This window comes from Microtus ochrogaster, chromosome 16, assembly GCF_000317375.1.
Source record: "Microtus ochrogaster isolate Prairie Vole_2 chromosome 16, MicOch1.0, whole genome shotgun sequence".
NCBI classification, from domain to species: domain Eukaryota; kingdom Metazoa; phylum Chordata; class Mammalia; order Rodentia; family Cricetidae; genus Microtus; species Microtus ochrogaster.
In genome coordinates, this window is record NC_022018.1 from 45,286,368 (window position 1) to 45,305,841 (window position 19,474).

At 45.9% G+C, this 19,474-nt stretch overlaps 1 protein-coding gene across 1 annotated transcript in view; it reads right to left on the reverse strand.

The window, feature by feature from the left end:
• Positions 1-6,899: 6,899 nt before the first annotated feature.
• The window catches only part of Nedd9 (neural precursor cell expressed, developmentally down-regulated 9), a 49,875-nt gene continuing 37,300 nt past the window's right edge, over positions 6,900-19,474 (reverse strand). The window contains exons 3-7 of the mRNA XM_005355082.3: positions 15,203-15,304; positions 14,615-14,716; positions 12,293-13,534; positions 10,907-10,996; positions 6,900-9,403 (exon numbers count right to left, since the gene is read on the reverse strand). Of these exons, the coding sequence (XP_005355139.1) occupies positions 8,894-9,403; positions 10,907-10,996; positions 12,293-13,534; positions 14,615-14,716; positions 15,203-15,304 (2,046 nt within the window). The 3' untranslated portion in view covers positions 6,900-8,893. The remainder of the gene's footprint in view (positions 9,404-10,906; positions 10,997-12,292; positions 13,535-14,614; positions 14,717-15,202; positions 15,305-19,474) is intronic.

Below are 19,474 nucleotides of genomic sequence, written 5' to 3' on the forward strand. Positions count from 1 at the left end.
TAGAATATTGTATACATAATAAATAAATATTAAAAAAAAGAAAGAAAAACGTATAACAAGCCCTAAAACAAGCTTGTCAGTTTCTTAGGGCATACAAAACACATCCCCTGGTACTTAAATATGAATACATAGCCTTTTCATTTTCTCACGGGTAATCAACTGATTCCTCAGCCTGGCCTCCTGTAGGCTCTCCGTTTAAGCATGGTACCTGTTGTTAACATGGTTGAAAGTCTGTGACACTGTGCTCCATGGAGGTCCTGAGATCAAGATGCGTGAGAGAGGGACCGGCCATGTTGAGATGGTGCCCAGGGTGATGAACCCCAGACTCGCACAAAACCATGAACACTAAATCCAGAGTTAGATCCTGTCTGGTGATGCTCGCTTTAAAGAGCAGTTCATAGCATCCGCCACAGCTGTGAGCTGTGGACACACAGCATGGAGGTGATAGTTACCCAGCTACAGGACAGGATACCTGTGGGCTGTCCATCTGAACATCCTCTGCAGACTCATCCTTTGGAAGTTCAGTAGTGGCATGGGTGCTCTTTGGGAGCCCATGGAGCCTGGGGTGGGGTCTGGCTGTCAGAGTGAGCCTTTGACATGGTCCCTTGGGTCTGTTCTAGCTTCGTCTACCTCCTGGCCTTCTGTGGTTGACTTCTCCATGCCTTCCTCTCCATGATGGACTGTAACTCTCTGTCTTCCCTTAAGTGGCTCCTGTCAGGTATTCCTCACAGAGATGCAAAAATAGCTAACACGCGACGGAAATATCTGTCCATAGAGGGATGTGATACAGCGATGGCTTATGGACATCCTGTCCTTTGAAGGGATTTTTGTTTTTATTTGTTATATTTAAGGATCTTCTTCCTAGCGCTTACACCAGGTGGCTCACAACCACTGCAATTCTAATTCCAGGGGATCAGACTTCCTATTCTGGCCTTTGTGACATAGATATATACACATAAATAAAAACTAAATATGTTAAAGGATTCAGCAAAGTCTTATTTGCTTTTAAAAAGTCTCTTCCATCATTCACTTGATTGGTTGGTCAAAATGTGTTCCTTGTGTGAACCCCATCAGAAGGCAGAAAGGAACTCGTGGTCCGAGATGCTTATGCCCCAAAATAATAGTGTTTTATGTGTTTCAGGAGCATTTTTACTTATCCTAAAACCCTGTTTTTATAGCATTGAGAGAAGCCTTTATTAGCATCCCCATTTCACAGACTGGTTAGTTGGTGGGAAAAACTGTTATAACCCACCCCAACCCAGCTTTTCTATTTTCTCATTGAACCACAAGGGGTCACTGTGCAGCATCCCTGAGCAGGCGTCCAGGTTTTCACACTGGACCACAAGGGGGCACTGTGTGCAGTATCCTTGAGCGGGCACCCAGAAAAGATGGCTTCAGATGAGCATAATGCACCGGAGAGCTCATTACTGCGGTGAAGGGGTGCTGGTTCTTTGCAGTGGGACGATGACAACGAACTCTTGGAAGCCCCTTCCCAACAGTGACTCCCATCTGAAATGGTCCAACCGCCCACGTTCACTTTGATTGCAAACAGCAGAATGGGTGCTAATTTGTTTCCAGCATGTTTTTCTCTGCACAGGTCCCCACATGTCCTTCCCCGGGTGTTCCTCACCATGTCTTTTGTTCCCTTGCTTGTTGATTTTCTTTTGCAAACAGGACAATCGCTAAACCCAAACTCTCTTTTGTCGAATCTCAGGTCCTTGCCTGTGTGGACTGGGTGTCTAGGTAGGTAGGTGGAAGTCATTGCTTGAGGGTAAGGATATATTTAGGTTGTTCACTTATGTTTTTAGACTCTCCCAAAAACACTCTCGCCAGTTCTTTGCTTTGACGCTTGAACCTTGTGCAAGACTTGGAACTAAGTTGCGCCTCCGGCAAGTTCTATGCTCCCGTTGGAACCACTGTTCTCGGAAGTTTCGACCTCTTTCCTAGAACCTGAAGCCCCCAAGAGCTCAGATGTTCTCCAAGGCCTCCTTTAGGCTGCTGGGTGGTGCTGGAGGCTCATAAACTGCCTTTGGGGATGACTGCTGGGAGGCGAGCAGCATCTTGTGTCTGCTCATACCCTGGCTGCCAGGCAGGGGAGGGAAAATGAAGGGTATGTTTCATTTAACATCATTCTTTGCTGACTCTGGAAAACTGTTTGTGAGAAGACAACGTAAGACACTCTTTCTGTCAGCTCAGATTGTCTTAATTATAGTACTTGCGAGAGGACTTACATAGACCACGCTTTGAGGCTCTGAAGTGATTTTTTTTTCTATCCTCAAGGCTGTAAAGGAATATCTTGCAAACACAGGTAATAGTAAATTCTATTCGCTGAATTTTCAGTTGCCTCCTCCCCTGTGTTCTCGCCTCTATTGGTTAAAATCCTTCCAAGGATGCTTGGTTCATATATTTTCTACAACCAACCTTGTTGAAATAGGGGCAGCTGGGCTGTATCCCCGGCACCCCAGCCGCCCACATGGCTAGCTTAGCTTATGCCCCGAAATAACTACACGGAAACTGTATTCTTTTAAACACTGCTTGGCCCTTTAGCTCTAGCCCTTACTGGCTAATTCTGATATCCCGATCAACCCATCTCTAATAATCTGTGAGCACCGGTCTTACTGGGAAGATTCTAGCCTACATCCATCCCGGGTCGGAGCTTCCTCGTGTGTGTCTGCCCGGGAGCGGGGCTTGGCGTCTCTCTCTGAGGCGTCTTACCTCACTTCCTCTTCCTCCCAGCATTCTGCTCTGTTTACTCCACCCACCTATGTTCTAAGCTATGAGCCCAAGCAGTTTGTTTATTACTCAACCAATGAAATCAACAGATTGATATATGACACTCCCACATTACAACCTTTCTTCTTTTGTTCCTTCCTTCCTTTCCCTTCTCCTCCTCTTCTTTCCTTTTTCGTTTTGAAGTACAGCCTTGCATGCATCCCAGGAAGAGTGTCCTTGAACTCATGATCCCCTTGCTTCAGCTCCGGAGAGCTGGGATGGCAGGACTATACTCCCAGGCCCAGCTGCAGTTTGGAGTTTCTTTCTCAGTGTGCCCCCTTTCTTGTTTTGTGCCTGGCCTCTTGCTCAGTGCTAGACTAGGAGAGTGTATCAGTAAAGACTGCACCAATGTCTAGTGCAAAGGACATGCTGAGAGTTTGATGCACCCTGAAAGGACATAGCCCACTCTAGCATACGGCTCTGATAGCCTTACCCTTCTCCCCCATTCTCACTGCCTTACTAAAGACAATTAGATTACATTCCTAAAGCTAGCCAGAGGTATATTCCCTTATTTGGCCACTTCCTCCTCCCGAGGCTGCCTACCAAAGTCTGCAACCAGAAGCCCATTTGGCTCACCTAATAAACATGCCCAATTAAAATTAAACCCCTCATCTTAACACGGGGAATCCCACTTTACCTTTATAAACCACCATTTGTCTATGGGCCATGTCTGTCTCCTCGCTATCCAGAGGCAGTGGTTTGTCCCTGAGGACAAATACCCCTGCCCCTTTCCCTGTCCCCTTCTCTCTAGTCTCTTATTTCCTTTATCACCACCTCCTGGCCCATCCTAACACGGATCTCCCCTTCTGGTCATCTGTTATCCATCTGCCTTGTGGCTGCGTGGGCAGAAGAAAAATTGCCCCCACCCCATGCTATCAATGCCTGGGGCAGGTGGGAAATCCGGCCCTGTGGCCCTACAAGTGGAGAGGTAACTCTGTTAGTGTAGGTGTGGGCAAGCCAGCTTCAAAGTTGTGAACATGGGATTGCTGTCCCTGTCTCTCATCTGTGAGACCAACCCTACAACTACTCAGACCCAGACCCCGGGTTACGAATTGGCCCGTCCCAGCATCCACCCCATCTCTGATCTGCTGGAGCACATGAAGGAACCTGAGCAGCAGACCCAAAGCTGCAGGATCTCCACAACACAGGGCAGCAACAGGAAATCCAGGAGAGTCCTAGTGAGGACCCAGCATCAATCGTGTAGCAGAAACCAGAGTTATTGAACCAGATCAGTGACTCTTTGCAGTGAACACTTGCAAATAAAGATGTATGGACAAAAGGATTTATGGCATGGCTCACTGGGTCACACTGCAGCTTCCATAAAGAGATTTTAATTCCCCCCTTTTCTCTTAAATTTTGTTTTATATGGGGTGGGGGTGTAGGGGCAGAGGGCGGATGCAAAGGGACCCGGAAATGCATGGGATCAAAATACATGGTGTAAAAGACACAAAGAATAAAAGCAAAACAACAGTGACACAGTAAAAAACTAAAAACAAACAAACAAAAAATCCAAGAAAACCAAAACTACATCTGCAAGGTCATTTGCTGCCATTTCTGCCTGAGTCAGCAAGCAGCCCCTTTAACTTTTCTTCCCTGCTTAATAAAGGATCTCTGTGAAAACAGGTGTTTGGGTGTGGTTTGTGTGTAATCCGGGATCTGGAAGGCAGCCATGCTGCTCGGGAGTCTGCTTCACACCTCCTTCGATTGGTCTGTATCTACCCAGACATACACAATACCTTTCGCCTGTTTCCTCATCTTCATCTTGACTCATATTTGATTTCCCATGGATTTCGTCTCCTACATCCCCAAAGCCCATCCCTTTCCTTTTAATTATTCCTCTTTGGTTTTTGTCCCCAAATATCTTACCTGCTTCAGGTAGCACCTACTCAATGAGCTCCTGTCTGGACTCCTAAGACCCACCAGGTCCCTGCTGACCATTCTCCGAAATGTTTCCCAGCAGAAGCCTGACCTCATCTCGCTCCTGTTGAAAACTTTTCAGTTGCTCTGGGACTAAAACTCAGATCCTCGGGGTAGTTCCCTAAGCCTGATACATTGTTGCCTGACTTTTTCCTAGGAGACTGAACAAACTCTGTTCAGCACAAACCGCACCAGTGACAGATGAGAGAAACCGTTCCTCCCAAATCTAGCTTGAGTTTATCTGGGTCATGAACAGGAACCCCTGGCGAGGAATTCTATTCAGGAGCATCCAAACTAGACCTCACCACTAACAAGTTCACCATGCATAGGGGGCAACTCATCAAAACAGCACACTCTCCTATGGGCAACTCCCTGAAGGGTCTCCCTCCCACAGAGACTGTTCACTCCCTGCACAATATTGGTGCTGGATCCCTTCCCCCCTCTCTGAGCAGGAATGTTTCAATCGGGCTGAAATAGCTACACAACATTCCATCCCTTTCTCCAGCATTCCTCACCCCATCCTGCTTCTACAACATTCCCTGGACCTTGGAGAAGGTCATAGAAACGTCTACCATTTCTTCCATTTACAGTTGATTGTTGGGCCATTAACCACACTGACCAGTTAGAAGTCTGCAATAGATATTTCCCACTGAAAAAAAAGAAATCTTCTCTCTATGAGTTGGGTTGAGAGCAGCAGTAATCTTTGGGTACAAACACAAATATTTAGAATGAAATAAAACGGGCAGAGCATAACTATTTAACAAACTAATAGCAGTAGCTTCACCTCTGGACTTTATAACCTTCCCACCACAGACTGACCCTCTCCTCCAGCACATAGTATTAGACACAGGTTTCCTTTGGAGGCAACTTATTCATTTGGGAAGTGGTTGGTTTCACTTGTAACAGTTACAGGATTTATTTACCCTTATTTATGTATTGGGTATTTTTCCTACATGTGTATCTGTGCACCATGATAATACAGTGTAGAGTATACACAGAGGACAAAAGTGGGTGCTGGAATCCTCTAGAACTGGAGTTATAGACAGTTGTGAGCTGCCATATGGGTGCTGGGAATTGAACCCGGGTCCTCTGGAAAATCATTTAGAGCTCTTAACTGAGCTGAGCCATTGCTCCAGCCTCGAGAGTAAATATTGTTGAGTTTAAATTTGTGCAATTATATTTATGAGGCTTCTTCTATTTATGAAATTGTTATCTGCAAAAGTTCATAAAAGAGATTCTCTTACATTTTCCCTAGAAGTCTGAAAGTTTTACACTTAAGTCTCTATTCTGCGCAAGCTAATTTTTGTGCAGAGTGTAACATTTTTCTCCGTAGAGAGATTTGGTTGATTTGGCACTATTTTCTCCCCATAGGCATTCCATCTACCCCACTGGAATACCTTATTTTTGTCAAAAATCATTTACTTCCTTCATGTATGGACAAAAAGATACAGGTGTTATGGTTGGATTTTGAAATTTCACCCACAGGTATGCTTGTTTGAACACTTGATCGTCAGCGAGCAGCACGATTTTGTAGGATGGGGATACTTTGAGACAGATCCTGGAGTAGATGTGGGCCAGGTAGGTGCTAACCTAGCCTCACGTGCAGCCAACAAGATGTGAGCAAGCCACGATGCAAGCAAGCCTCCACTGCCAGTAACCAAGGCAATATCCCTGTCTTCCCAGATGGACAGACTGACTTTACCCTCAAAACTGGGAGTCCAAAGAAAACTCTACTCCATTGTTTCTATAAGATGTTTTTGTGGCAATCACAAGAGAAGTAATTAATACACAGGTGTATTCAAACACCTTCTATGCCTCAGTGGTTAGGAATTCATGCGGTTAGGAATCTATTTTTTTTTCTAGTTTGCTTGGAATCATTTCCTTTGTGCCTACCCCAGAGTGAAAAAAACAAAGTCCACTGCTGAAACTACTCGAGCGGTCACACCTACAGAATAGAAACAGAAACCACCCCTTCCTTGCTAGGTGTGCAGGTGCTGTAGCCAAATGTGGTGGTGCACACCTTGAATCCCAGAACTCTGGAGGCAGAGACAAGGCAGATCTCGGTGACTTTAAAGCCAGCCTGGTCTACATAAAGTCTATGTAGACCAATTTGACTTTCTATACTCAGTGAGCCCAGATGGGTCGATACTTAATCCCATGATAAAGACAGACACACGGAAAAGAAACCCAACGACTACGAAGAGAATGATCTAAAAATTTAATAGCTTGTATATACAAGATGACAACAGGCAATACAAATTGGATAGTTTGGTTTTGACAATGTGGAATGTCATCACTCAGGTTAAGACAAGGCAGCCCTTTCCCAACAGATACACATCGTACAGTAAGAAGTCCAAGCAAACCCTTCCTGACTTTATCCAGTGGTTCCGACGCGCCATGAACCACTTCCTCCGCACACAGTGAACTGTGGTCCCACAGCTCAACTGTTCATCTTCTGGCAGCTCAGAGCTTTGAGAACTGCAGTTGTAGTTTGTTTTAAAAAGCACCATCTCTTTAAAAACTTCCTCTGATTAAAAAAAAATTACACTGAGGTCACACATTCTTCCCAAGCCCTTCCCTGTGTTTGTAATTTGGTTGTTTAAAACAAGTAAGTCAAGACATACATAACACCTGCTGGGTGGTGGTGGTGCATGCCTTTAATCCCAGTACTTGGAAGGCAGAGGCAGGCGGATCTCTGTGAGTTCGAGGCCAGCCTGGTCTACAAGAGCTAGTTCCAAGAAACTCTGTCTCAAAAACCCAACCAACCAACCAAACAAACAAAAACACACAAGAAAACCAAAACAAAAACAGCATCAAAGAAAGACTTTTATAACAAACAAAAACACATCTCCAAATAGGCCGGAATGGAATAATTTTCACAGACAGAGACTACAAGAATCATACTTCTCGGCTTGGTCACAAAGAAATAGGGGAATAGTTCGTCTGTCTGCGGTGAGTCTGGTGGCACTGGTGCCTATGCTGTATCCACACAGGACTTGTGAAGAGACAGACTGCAGGATCGGTGCTGTGACTAGCCGTCACATGGTGACAGGCTATATCCACAAGGTCCATGGCCACAGGGAGTGTGACGATCAGATACCTGCAGCTGTTCTGAGTGTTGGGTACATGTAGGGAGGTTTTCAGAAGGGTGTAGGGTACACCAAGCAATGAGAGAACAGGAAAGGGCCTGGTGGCTCCACAGTCCAGTGGCTCAGGAGCTGCCATTTTCCTTTGGATAATGAAGGTAGAAACCCCTCAGAGAGACCTTTATTCAATGACTGGCAGTTGGAAGCATCCCTTCTTTTTGTCTACAGTCAGTCTGATGTTATCTTCATGAATTCCCACTGCAATTTTTTTTTAATTCAACACTAAAAGCACCTGTTAGAAAACCTAGTGGCTCAATCTCTCACAAATGCAGCCCCATGGAAACAATTGTTCCCTCTTTATTGTAGCTTTCTTGCTGAGTTGAAAGAGCACAGTCACAGCTGTGGACAGTCTCAGACCAGCACGTGTGTCTTGCTTCTCTCTAGCTCTTGAAACATTGCGCCTTAGGTAACTTAGGTTAATGTATACTTTTTGAAACTCTCTCTGTCCCTCCTCCCCCCTCTCTCTCTCTTGGCCTTTTCAACCAGAAAGGGGTCATTTACCATTGTGTTAAAGACAGTCAAGTTTGAAACTGTTTTAGATAACAACAAGTCATACCATGACTTGCTACGTGGGAAGTGAACACTTGGCAAATAGGACCATGAGCTCCAGATGGAGTGTGCCGGGCTCAGCTCACCACTGACACATGCCGAGCAATATGACATCCAACGGGTATAATTTTCTACAAAACCCAAACAACGCAGCATTAGGAGGTGCTTACTAAGGTGCTTCTTAGTTCATGTTTTTAATGGAATGTATAAGACACACATCTACAAACAAATATGGATACATAGGCATAGACAAACATGGACACATTTCTGTACAGCTTATGCTTTAGATACGTATATGTATATATATATAAGAACCACACAGGGGAAAAAAAGATTTCCCATTTCAACTCCCTGAATTGATGAAACTCGACTAACTCACACACAACGTTAAAATATTTCATTTTTATATAAAATATCTACAAAAATAGATAACCTTTACAAAAAACCAGATTGTATTTCCAGTTTTCCTTAGTAATTATTCCCTCGGTCCCTTCTGCCTCTTTTGCTTCTCAGAAGGTGGCCATCTCCAGCAAGGAACGCTTGAACAGCTGCGCGTTTCTGGACAGATCAGTTACCTGGTGCACCATCTCCTGCAGGGCCGTAGTGCTGGGGTAGTGGAGGGCGGCCATCTTGGTTGCCATCACTATCGTCTTGAGCTGTTCACAGAGCTGGTTGCTGGAGTTCCTGACTTTATTTCGAATGTCCGGGGCGGCCACCTGCCTCGTCAGAGTGTCTCCAATGAATACCAGTTTGTGTGCGCTGAGAATGACAAACTTGCTGTGTGCCACAAAGATCCGTGGGGGTTGGGCCGAGCTGACGCAGCTGAAGAGGGCATCGATGGCGTTGAGGAGGGATATGAAGTGGGTCTCACATTGGTCGTAGTAGAAGCAAAGCAACTGCCTATCCTGAGCACCCACACTGTTGTTTGTGGTTGGGAGGGTCTGGGAGGGCTTCCACTTGGACATGTCATTCTCCACGGGCTTGGTGATTTCTTGTTCCAACAGCTGGAACTGACTCAGCTGGAAAGAAGATAAGAGGCTTCGTTAGGGGAAAACATGCATTGTAAAGGGAAAGAAATATGGCTGTGAAGTCAAAAGATGGCAGTTTCATCTTTAATAGACGCCAGCTCCTTAGGAGCTGTGTACTTAGCCAGGCTTGCAACACAGACCCTAGGAAGACAACCCCTAAGGGATCCTCCAACCTTGGGATAACACCATTTGTCTTTTTCTCCTTTGAATTGGAAGACAACGTTGGGTTTAAACCCCAGCCTCACCTTCTATGCCATTATGAGGGTTCAGTGAATTACTGTTATTCACAAAGTGCTTGAAATAGTGTTTGGTGAACTGCAGGCTCTGTGTGTAAATATTTCTTAAATGTTGAGAGAAGGCAAGGGAAAAGCAGATGCAGTGACCTTTCTGTCAAAGGCACCACTGACAGTTTGCTACTTTCAGGGGAGGCCCTGCCTCTCTCTTCAAGATGGAAAATTCGTGAAGATTCTCTATTTCTCCTGTCCTCTCTGTCATCTTGACCCTTTACTGCAGGAAAGTAATACAAATGTACACCTACTTAGGGAAAGTGTGTATCCTTAGTCCATCTCTCTCTGCTTTCATGTCCTTGGCATTCGCATCTGCCCTTGTGTGCTGTGCTCATTAAACTTTTGCGTGAACCGCCCTCTGCAGAACCCTTGGTGAATGGACTTGGACCTGTCTCACTAACGTCAGATCCTTCCCTTTGATCCTCAGACTGGACCATGAAAAACGCAGGTAGAGGGATGGGGTTGAGGAGAGAGTTAGAATCCAACTCTTATAAGGAATTTGAGAACCACAGAAGGGTGTTGACCTAAGGAATTCCACATGAAATGCCATCTACAGAAAAAGCTTTGGAGCTAGGCAAAATGGCACACACCGCAATCCCAGCACTCAAGAGGTTGAGAAAGGAGAATATCAAGTTTGAGGCCAGCGTGGGCTACATAGGGAGACCTTACCTCAAAGTATAACATAACAAAGCAGAGTCCCATAGAAAGGGCTTTGGGAGTCCATTTGTGAGTTTTATAAAGTCAGGCGGGACCCGAGTGAGGAGGTGACTGGAGAAAATGTTGAACAGTAGCAGATATTGGAAGAGAACCAAGGGGAAACCAAGGGGAAACCATAGCCCTGTTCCTATCGGTTCTGGCTGCATCTTTACCCTCCTGAACTCCCTCACTGTGGCCTCCATAGAAAACCAATTAGCTTGGGCCAGCTTGACTAGGACTTGTGTCTTGAGACCAAAGGCTTTAACTCAAGTAGTCCTAATGTGTAACGTATTAACAGGCAGAGCCCGAACAAACCCCATCATTTGGATACAATCCAGAGATACTCAACTGGAGTCACAAACCACAAGCCTTCACTTGGTTCTTATGTCCTATTATACCCCTGGGACTTCTTCATGCCGGCGAACAGGCAGGCCTCAACCTTTTGAGTTTTCCATTCCCTAAGTGGAGCTCTTTCCTCCATGGAAGAGCCCACTGTCTTGTTTGAACTTACTTGATGATGCTCCAGCTGGGCCTTGTTCTGCTTGATGATGTTCTCTTTCTCCAAGAGCTCCTTCTGCTGTCTCTCAAACTCCTCCTTGCCCTATTGTTTTCAACACAAATACAGTATTACTTCACCACCGGGAGTCACTTATGTGAACAGCGTCATTGACAAGCGCCTTCAGACTCTCGTTATCCACCGACCGTTTCCCTCATGTCCCGCTAGACATTATAAACACTGACAGGGACTTCCAGAGTTACTGTGGAGACAGGCTTGAAAAGGAAAGCCTGTTTCCAAGGAGTCGGCCTTTATTGTTACTCCTAGCTGGAGACCACCTTCCCATGATCCTCTCTGCACTCTCTTCAGAAGCATTATTTTTCCATGGTTCTTTTTTAATGGGTTATATGTGAACCCAAGCACTTTCAAACCAAGGTAAAAAAAAAATGGGTGCATATTTCACTTCCAATGTCTTTGACTCCCCTGTATCTCTCTACCTGTACTTAGTATCCTCCAGGGTACACCATCAGAAACCCAGTAAGATGAATGTTAAATGCCTTCATCTAGGCTAGGCCATTCCTCAACATGAGATGAGGCTCAGTTGATCTCTTCTACTCTCTTGTGCCTGGGGGCTTTCAGTATTTAGGTTTTCAGCATAATCCATGACTCTCAATCAAATGGGAAAGAATGGCAGCATAAGACACTAAGTTAAATACTCAGTGCTACATTATGACAGAGGGTTTGAATTTTTCAAAGCAGACAGGGAAGTTTCCAGGATCCCAGGGCAATTGGGAACTAGTACAGTCTACACTTCTAGGAAGCAGTTGGCAGAGTTTAACATATGTAGGCCAAGCTGTTGGCCAATTGGCAAATGATCACAGACCCTCTAAATCTGATGGGGCTGTGTGTCTTTGTAAGCAGCAACACACACACACACACACACACACACACACACACACACAGAGTAGGCTTCAAGAGTTCCTTAGAAACTCTTCATGTACAGATATTTCCAATAGTTATTTTTCTTAACAGTGACATATTTTAAAACCTTTCATTGCGATGGACTGTCCCATGGAACTGTGCCATGCACCAGTAGCGGCAGAACTGATGCCATGACTAGCGGACCCACTGTGCCCCATTGATGGGTCCCCTCCAGTTTGCCTGGTGTGTATCAACGAGTTTAATACAGCCCTTTGGAGTTAGTGCATTCTCGAAACAAAATTCAGGCCCAGGACGGTTAAATGAAGTGGCTGTACAATTTCTGTCCAACCTCACCCTTAATTTTCACAACACTTGGACTAGCACTCGGCAGGTTCTGCCCTTTGGCTGCCGAGCCCATGGACATCAGTCCTGGGCTCCCTGAATGTGAGTGTGTGTGGTTTACAGGTCTGGCTGCCATACCTGTAGGTGAACATAATCATAGTCATCCATCCAGCTCCGTTCGGAACCATCACTGCTACTACAGTCTGGTGGCTGGTCCTTGCCTAGAGTGGGAGGCAACGGCTTATCATGGACCTGGGCCTTGTAGTCACCGGGGCGCAGTGGCTGCATCTGGGACCCCGTAAGTGTGTACTCGCTTGAGTTCATGATGCTGTCGGGCCCATTTTTCAGGTGCGAACTACCTGGAGCTGCTCTAAAGAGAGTCTCTGCATAGGTGCTGATGGTGGTGGTGAGTTGCTTAGCATCATCTGGCACCGTCTTGGCTACCATCACAAACCGGTCCAGATCATCACATTTATTTTGGGGCTTATTGATAGCTAGGACATTCAGGGACCAGCTGCATTCATTCAAATCGTGGCTGGTTTGACTGAGAATCTGGTGGGAATCTTCTGCCCTCTGGAGTTCCCGCTTCATTTTGTTGTGAAGGACCAGTTCTGGGAGGCAGGAGGCATTGGCTAGAGCTCCCTTGGCAAAATGGAGGTATTCCCGTAGAAACAGCTCCACCTTGTCCACTGCTGTGTGGATCTCATTGATGTGTCTTTCCATGTACCCGTAACACCTCCAGTCCGTGGTGACGAGGGACATGAGGCCACAGACACCCATCTCCAGGGTCTGCTGGAGGCGATAGAGCTTCTCAATGGCCGTGTCTGGGTCCAGTAGGAGCCGTTTGTCCTGGGATGGGGAGGCTGACAATGAGGACTCCTTTGAGGAGGTGGAAGATGTGGACATGTTACTCCTGGTACTGCCAGTGCTGGAGAAGGAGAGTCGGTTGATCCCATCGACCACATCCCGAGAGCCTTTGGCGTCCCCTGGGTTGTGCAGAGGGACATCGTAAACACCATCTCTTTCCTCCAGATTTGCCTTTTCACTGGTTTCTGCTGGTACCTCCAGAAACTGAACTCCTCGGGGGACATCATATGCATCACTCTGAGTGGCCCCAGACTGTCCCGGGTGAGAGGGTGGATGATGCACAGAAAGGCTCTGCTGCCTTCGCGCCATTGGTTCGGCGGCTCCTGGGGCGTCACAGGTGAATTTGGTGTGCAGGTCCTTCCCCGCCGTCTGGGTGCTGGTCGGAGGGATGTCATAAACCCCCTCCGGTCTCATGTCTGGCCTTCCATCTTGTTTCATTGGAGAAGGAAAATCATATTCCTTTTCCCTAAGCCCCGCTTCATCTCGATAAGCTGATGGTGGAACAGCATAGAGCTAGAAAGCAAGGAAAAGGCCAATTTATTGGTTCAGTTGGATCTTAGATGGAGGCAGAAAATGAACAGTCCGTGAAGGTGTGATCCCGAGTCCACAGACCTCTTCCCTAGATCGTCTGCCTCCTCCCTCTCACCCTTTACTAATTTCAGTGGTTTCCCAGGCTGCAGTATGATCCTTAGAGGAAGTGTGCCTGCATCCTTGCACACGGCATCCATTACCATTCTCAGTGGTGACTGGCTTCAGTGTAGAGCTCTAAGTTCTCACCGCCAGGTTGCGGGTCTCAGGTTTCCAACCATTTACTGACTGTCCCACCCAAGTTGACCCCTGGTGAGAGGCAGAGGGCATGATACATAGCACTGAGGGATCTGAGTTCTCTTGTTAACCATCAGACAGATCATTTGTGGAGGTGCCCGAGTCTCCTTACTGTTCAGAGGCACAGTTCCCTATCTAACTGTATTCAAAGTGTGGGTACTCTCAGAGATCAACAGAAGACAAAATGAGCTACCGTGTATGTGTGACCTGAGGGGGATGTAGATGAGCAGTTCCCAACCTGTGGATCGAGACCCCTTCGGGCAGTCAAACGACCCTTTTACAGGGGTCACACACATCAGATATACTGCATATTACAATTCACAACAGTAGCAAAGTTACAGTTATGAAGTAGTAATAGAAACAGTTTTATGGTTGGGGGTCACCACAGCATGAGGAACTTTATTAAGGGGTTACAGCATTAGGAAGGTGAGAACCACTGCTGTAGACCCTTCTAGAAAGATGAGATGGATTAGATACTGAAAACCGAACTCACTCTCTTCCCTTCTAATTGACTCTCATTATCAACGGCTCTGTAATTTAGGGGATGCTCTAAATTTGTCATTATAATTATAAATTTTTGACGAATTGCTGTCTTCTCTCACTTGCTTCCTTCCCTCTTTCTCTTTTCTCACCCCCTCCCTCATGAAGATGGCTCCTCCCTTTTGGAGTATGCCGTTCTTGTCCTACCCCAATGAATGAACACACATCAGCCCGCCCCATACACACAGAGATCCTCATCCACACCCAGTTCTTTACCAGCTCACTTACCCCTTGAGTAGGGGGAATGTCATACACCCCTTGAGGCTTTATCTCTCCCACTGGAAATGAAGGCACGGGGCCTTTCACTGACGAAGGAGGGATGTCATATACCTAAAGAGAAACACTTGAGTCACCCAGGATGGAAATGCCATCTCTCCACTTCCCTTGCTGCTGTTTTCCTGCAGGTTGATCTATCAGGTCATACACAGACTGGGTCTCTAACAGCATCCCATGCCATCAGGACACATTAGGGGGTCTATGGAAGTGTCCTTTATGAATTATGCGTTCTTTGATTTGGATTGAATATGAAAATGATCTTCCATAAAATATCTACTCTATAATTTTGATCATTAAATTGCGAATTTCCAGAAATAAAATGAGGACGTAATAAAGCAACAAGATATTTCTCAGATGGAAGATTAGACTTTCTGCTGGGGCAAACCCAGAGAACATGATTTAAATAACACTGGGTTGGTCCCTGGGCAGGCAGCTCAGAGCTGCATATGATGAGATTGTGACTGGTGACCTTCTCCGGTGTGGTCCTGCAGACATGCTACCCCGAAAGCCAGCTCCCCTGGTGGCGTTCCCATTGCCTACCCCTTGAGTGGTGTGGGAAGGAGGGACATCGTAGACATCCTTTTGGTATCTGGCTGGGTACTCGTACACATAGCCATGGCCTGTTCTCACTGGGGTGATCACCTGTGGGTGAAAATACACAGAGATGTCAAATGACAGCCCCGAGTCCTCAGCATCTCTTAGCCTGTAGTCAGGCACACATCCCTAATCAATCCCTCACAGGAAGGAGAGAAAAGGAAGGAAGAATGAAATGGAAGGAAGGCAAAGAAGGAAAGAGGAGGAGAGAGAGGGAGAGAGAAAAGAAGACATGAAGATACAAGCTCAGAACATGAAGGAAGCGTCTGAGATATCATCATTGCCTTTGCTAAGCATTTTCCAAAAATCCTATTAAAGGTCATCAATAGAGTCTCAATTCCCTATATTCAAGGAGATATGAAATTGTCTTATATCCTATAAATTATGAAAGTCAGGCTGGAGAGAACGCTCAGCAGTTCAGAACACTTGCTGCTCTTACAGAGGACCTGAGATTGGTTCCCAGCACCCACCATGTTGCAATTCCAGTCCTGGGGCACTGATCCCCTCTTCTGGCATCCAGCAGCACCAGGAACATGAATGGTGTATATATACATATTCACGCACACACATAAAAATCAATAAGTCCCAGTAAAATAAAATAATGAACATTTTAGCTGAACCTTTTAGAGTAGCCAATGTACAATACTACATACAGTCTGGAAAGGGCTCCGGGCCTTTTGTAAAGTACACAATACAAATAGTTTGGCCACTTAAAATTCCTCTCATACCTTCCCCAGTATGCTTCTTCATCTGATATGATTACTGTGATTATAGCTGACATTCCACGGGTCACTCTAGTCCTTTCACAGAGCCACTGATGAACAGCCTTGTTCTTATAACTGCCTGGGAGCATCCACTCTAATTTACAAAACAAGGGAAACACAGTTCCCTTCAGTGTCTATAGGAGATTGGTTCCAAGATCTTTGGCTGCTCAAGTATATGGGGTGTGGTGTGTTGCACGTATCCTCCATACATCACTGGGCACACTTAAAACCCTCTCCAAATTACTTTATGGTCTACAGTGCTTTACAAAGACTAAATCAAGAGATGGCAAACTGTATTGTTTAGGGAACAATGACACAAGTCTGCACACGTTCACTGCACATGCAATTACTTTCTAAATACATTTGACTTGCAGCTGGTTGTCTCCTCTGATGTGGAACCCACGCTGCAGAGGATAAACTGTCCTGGTGGGGAGGCTCTCAGGAGCTCACAGCTTGGAAGTGTCCTGACCTGTCGTCTCTAATCATTCCCCATTTCCACCAGGGAAGCAAGTGTCCCCAACAACACCTACATCCAGCGGGTATCAGAACTCACATACACTCACCATGGACTCTGGCATCTGGAGCCAACTCACCTAGTGGGTTAGCCTGCTTACTATCCATTGTCCCTCCCTCCCTCTTTTCTTCCCTCCCTCTTTTCCTCCCTCCCTCCCTCCCTTTCTTTCTCCCTCCTTCTCTCCCTCCTTCCCTTTCTCTTTTCTGTGTGTCTATGTCAATGCACTCTCCATATGTACATACATGGAGAGCAGAGGTTAACCCACTTCATGTATCTTTCTCTACTTCTCTCCTATCCGTCTGTCTATCTATCTATCTATCTATCTATCTATCTATCTATCTATCTATCTATCTATCTATCTATCTATCTATCTATCTATCTGACAGCATCTCTTCACCGTCCTAGAGCTCACCATTTGCCTTTCCCAGTGCCTGTGCCATCTCTGGGGTTATAGGCACGTGACACCACACCTGGCTTTTCTAGGTATGTTGGGGTGTTTGAAATCAGGTCCTCACATTTGTTGTTGTTGTGTGTTTTTGTTATTGTTGTTGTTTGAGACAGGGTTTCTCTGTAGTTTTGAAGCCTGTCCTGGAACTAGCTCTTGTAGACCAGGGTGGTCTCGAACTCACAGAGATCCGCCTACCTCTGCCTCCCGAGTGCTGGGATTAAAGGTGTGCGCCACCACCGCCCGGCTAGGTCCTCACATTTGTACAGCAAGCGCTTTACCCACTGCTGGCTCCTATGTCCTGCTATGCACTGTACTGGTAATTCCAAACAGGAGAGAAACACTGTTTCAACTTAACTGATTTAATCTTCTCAGGGCTTGCAAATTGCCACAGTCTTATTTTTGCCTGACTCCCTACTACCAAGCCAATAACAGTGTCCATGCCAAAGACTGCCCACCATGTCTTTGAGAAGCGGCACTGAAAATCAGGAGGAGCTGTCTGTTCCCAGGAGGCCCTCATCTTTCACCCTTTAACGCGAAAACTCTGGCGTCGGGCTGCCTACAAAACTATGTGAGAAATGTCCCGAGTCCCTCTTAAGCTGAAGCGAGTGGAACGCAGCCAAGTGTACCAGTGTCTGTACCCCAGGGGCTCCAAAACCTCCCTGTTCAATTTTGTTTCAAATGCCTGATGCTTACCACTGATTATTTCTTGCACTGAAGGTAAAAGAGATTAGTATGCAGCAAACATTTCCATGCAGTCTCTCCTTTGTCTTGGGTTTAGAAAAGAAAAGCGGCGCTTTAAGTTTGTTGGCATAGAGAGACAGAACCATTTTAGGAAGCAGCCATTGTATTGTGCGCAGCAAATAGTCCTTCATAAAGAAGGGGGATGTTTGCTAAAGTCTTTTAATGCCCTTGTATGGTTTTTTATTTTTTGCACTTGGCATTGTGTAACCATGATATGAAGATCTTGTAGACGTTCTGTTTATAGCTCGCTATTTAGCTTGTAATAGAACCTGTTCACAACCCAGCTTTTGTTGAGCATGTAATCTTCTAAGAGGGGGTTCCATGCCAAGCTGCCAACTTCGGGATGCCGGTGAACTAAAGTCAATTGAGCTGAAGTCCTGCATTACTCTTCAACTTTTATTTTGAAAACAGGGGGGTAGGGAGGTAGAGGAGGCAGGACATGACCCTTAGAAAGGGCTAGGGACCAAGCCATCCCTGGCCTTTGTGGCCCTTCCCTGGCAGGACACACTCAGGCTTCTTGGTATTTACCATTCCACTTCCTGACAAATGTCACGGAACCCCAACTTGCTCCCTCTTTCTCATTTAGAGGATTCCTGTGGTCATCTGGTGTTTAAAACTTCGCATTCCAAACCAGTCATTTTCCCTTGTTTATGCAGTTAAAGAAACAGATGGGGAAAACCACGGGAGGAAAAAGCCAATAAAATACAGCCTTCCCCGTCCCAGCATTCCAGGCGGGACGTCCTAACTAACTCACATGGATGCACCGATGACATTTAAGTGGGACCAAAGCTTTGCTTCTGGTGTGACACGTCCAGAGCGTTTAGTGATCCACGTGGTCACTTAGGAAAGACTGCTGGTGCTCTCTTCAGTGCCACCTTTGTCTCCACCCTTGTTAGGACCCCTTCCCTGCCAATGGTGTGTTCCCTCCTCAGGGAGAAGTACTTGGCCGACCTGATCTTCCAGCTCTTTCTTCCTGCTTGACAGGAGCACACACAAAAATAAACCTCTACATTATCTCCCCATTCATCCACCTAGGACTACTGATTTTCAGTCTAAGAGGCACACCAAGAGCTAAGCCTTTGGAAGAATTCTCCTGGGCATTAATGAAATCACTCCTTAAGAGCATTTTCAAACTAATTTCTCAATGAAATCAAATCAGGTTTTTTATTTCCCTTTTTCCTCTCTGTTTTTCTTTGGTGCATTCCTTTTATTCTATGTATTTATTTATAGTTACAAAGGCTTCGCCCTAAGAATTACCAAGCTGACCTCTTAATTCATTACTGCCTCCCAGGGAGCTAAACTGTGAGGTGGGCTGGGGCCCTGGAGGTTCCAGGTGAGGGCAGCTGATTTTCTGATTATGGTTACCCTGCAAAGGCCCTGTCCACTCACATGTGGCTCTGTCTCTGTCCTGCTGAGAAATCCTGTTCTTGCCAACTAAGAAGAGCTATGAAGTAGAGAACAGATTGCAGTCAATGGGATTTTTTTCCTCCTTTCTTAAAAACATTTTTTAAATCAACTCTCATTAGTTATTTGTGTGTGTGTGTGTGTGCACATTTGTGAGTGTGTAGATGTATGTAAGTGTACACTTGTGAGTGCGTGGATCTGTGTGTGTATGTGTGTGTGATATAGGTGTGTGTGCTTGTGAGCATGTGGATGTATGTGTGGTGGGTGTGTACATGCTTGTGAGTGTGTGTATGTGTGTGTGTGTGAATGCTTGGTAGTGTGTGAATGTGTGCATACACATGTGAGCA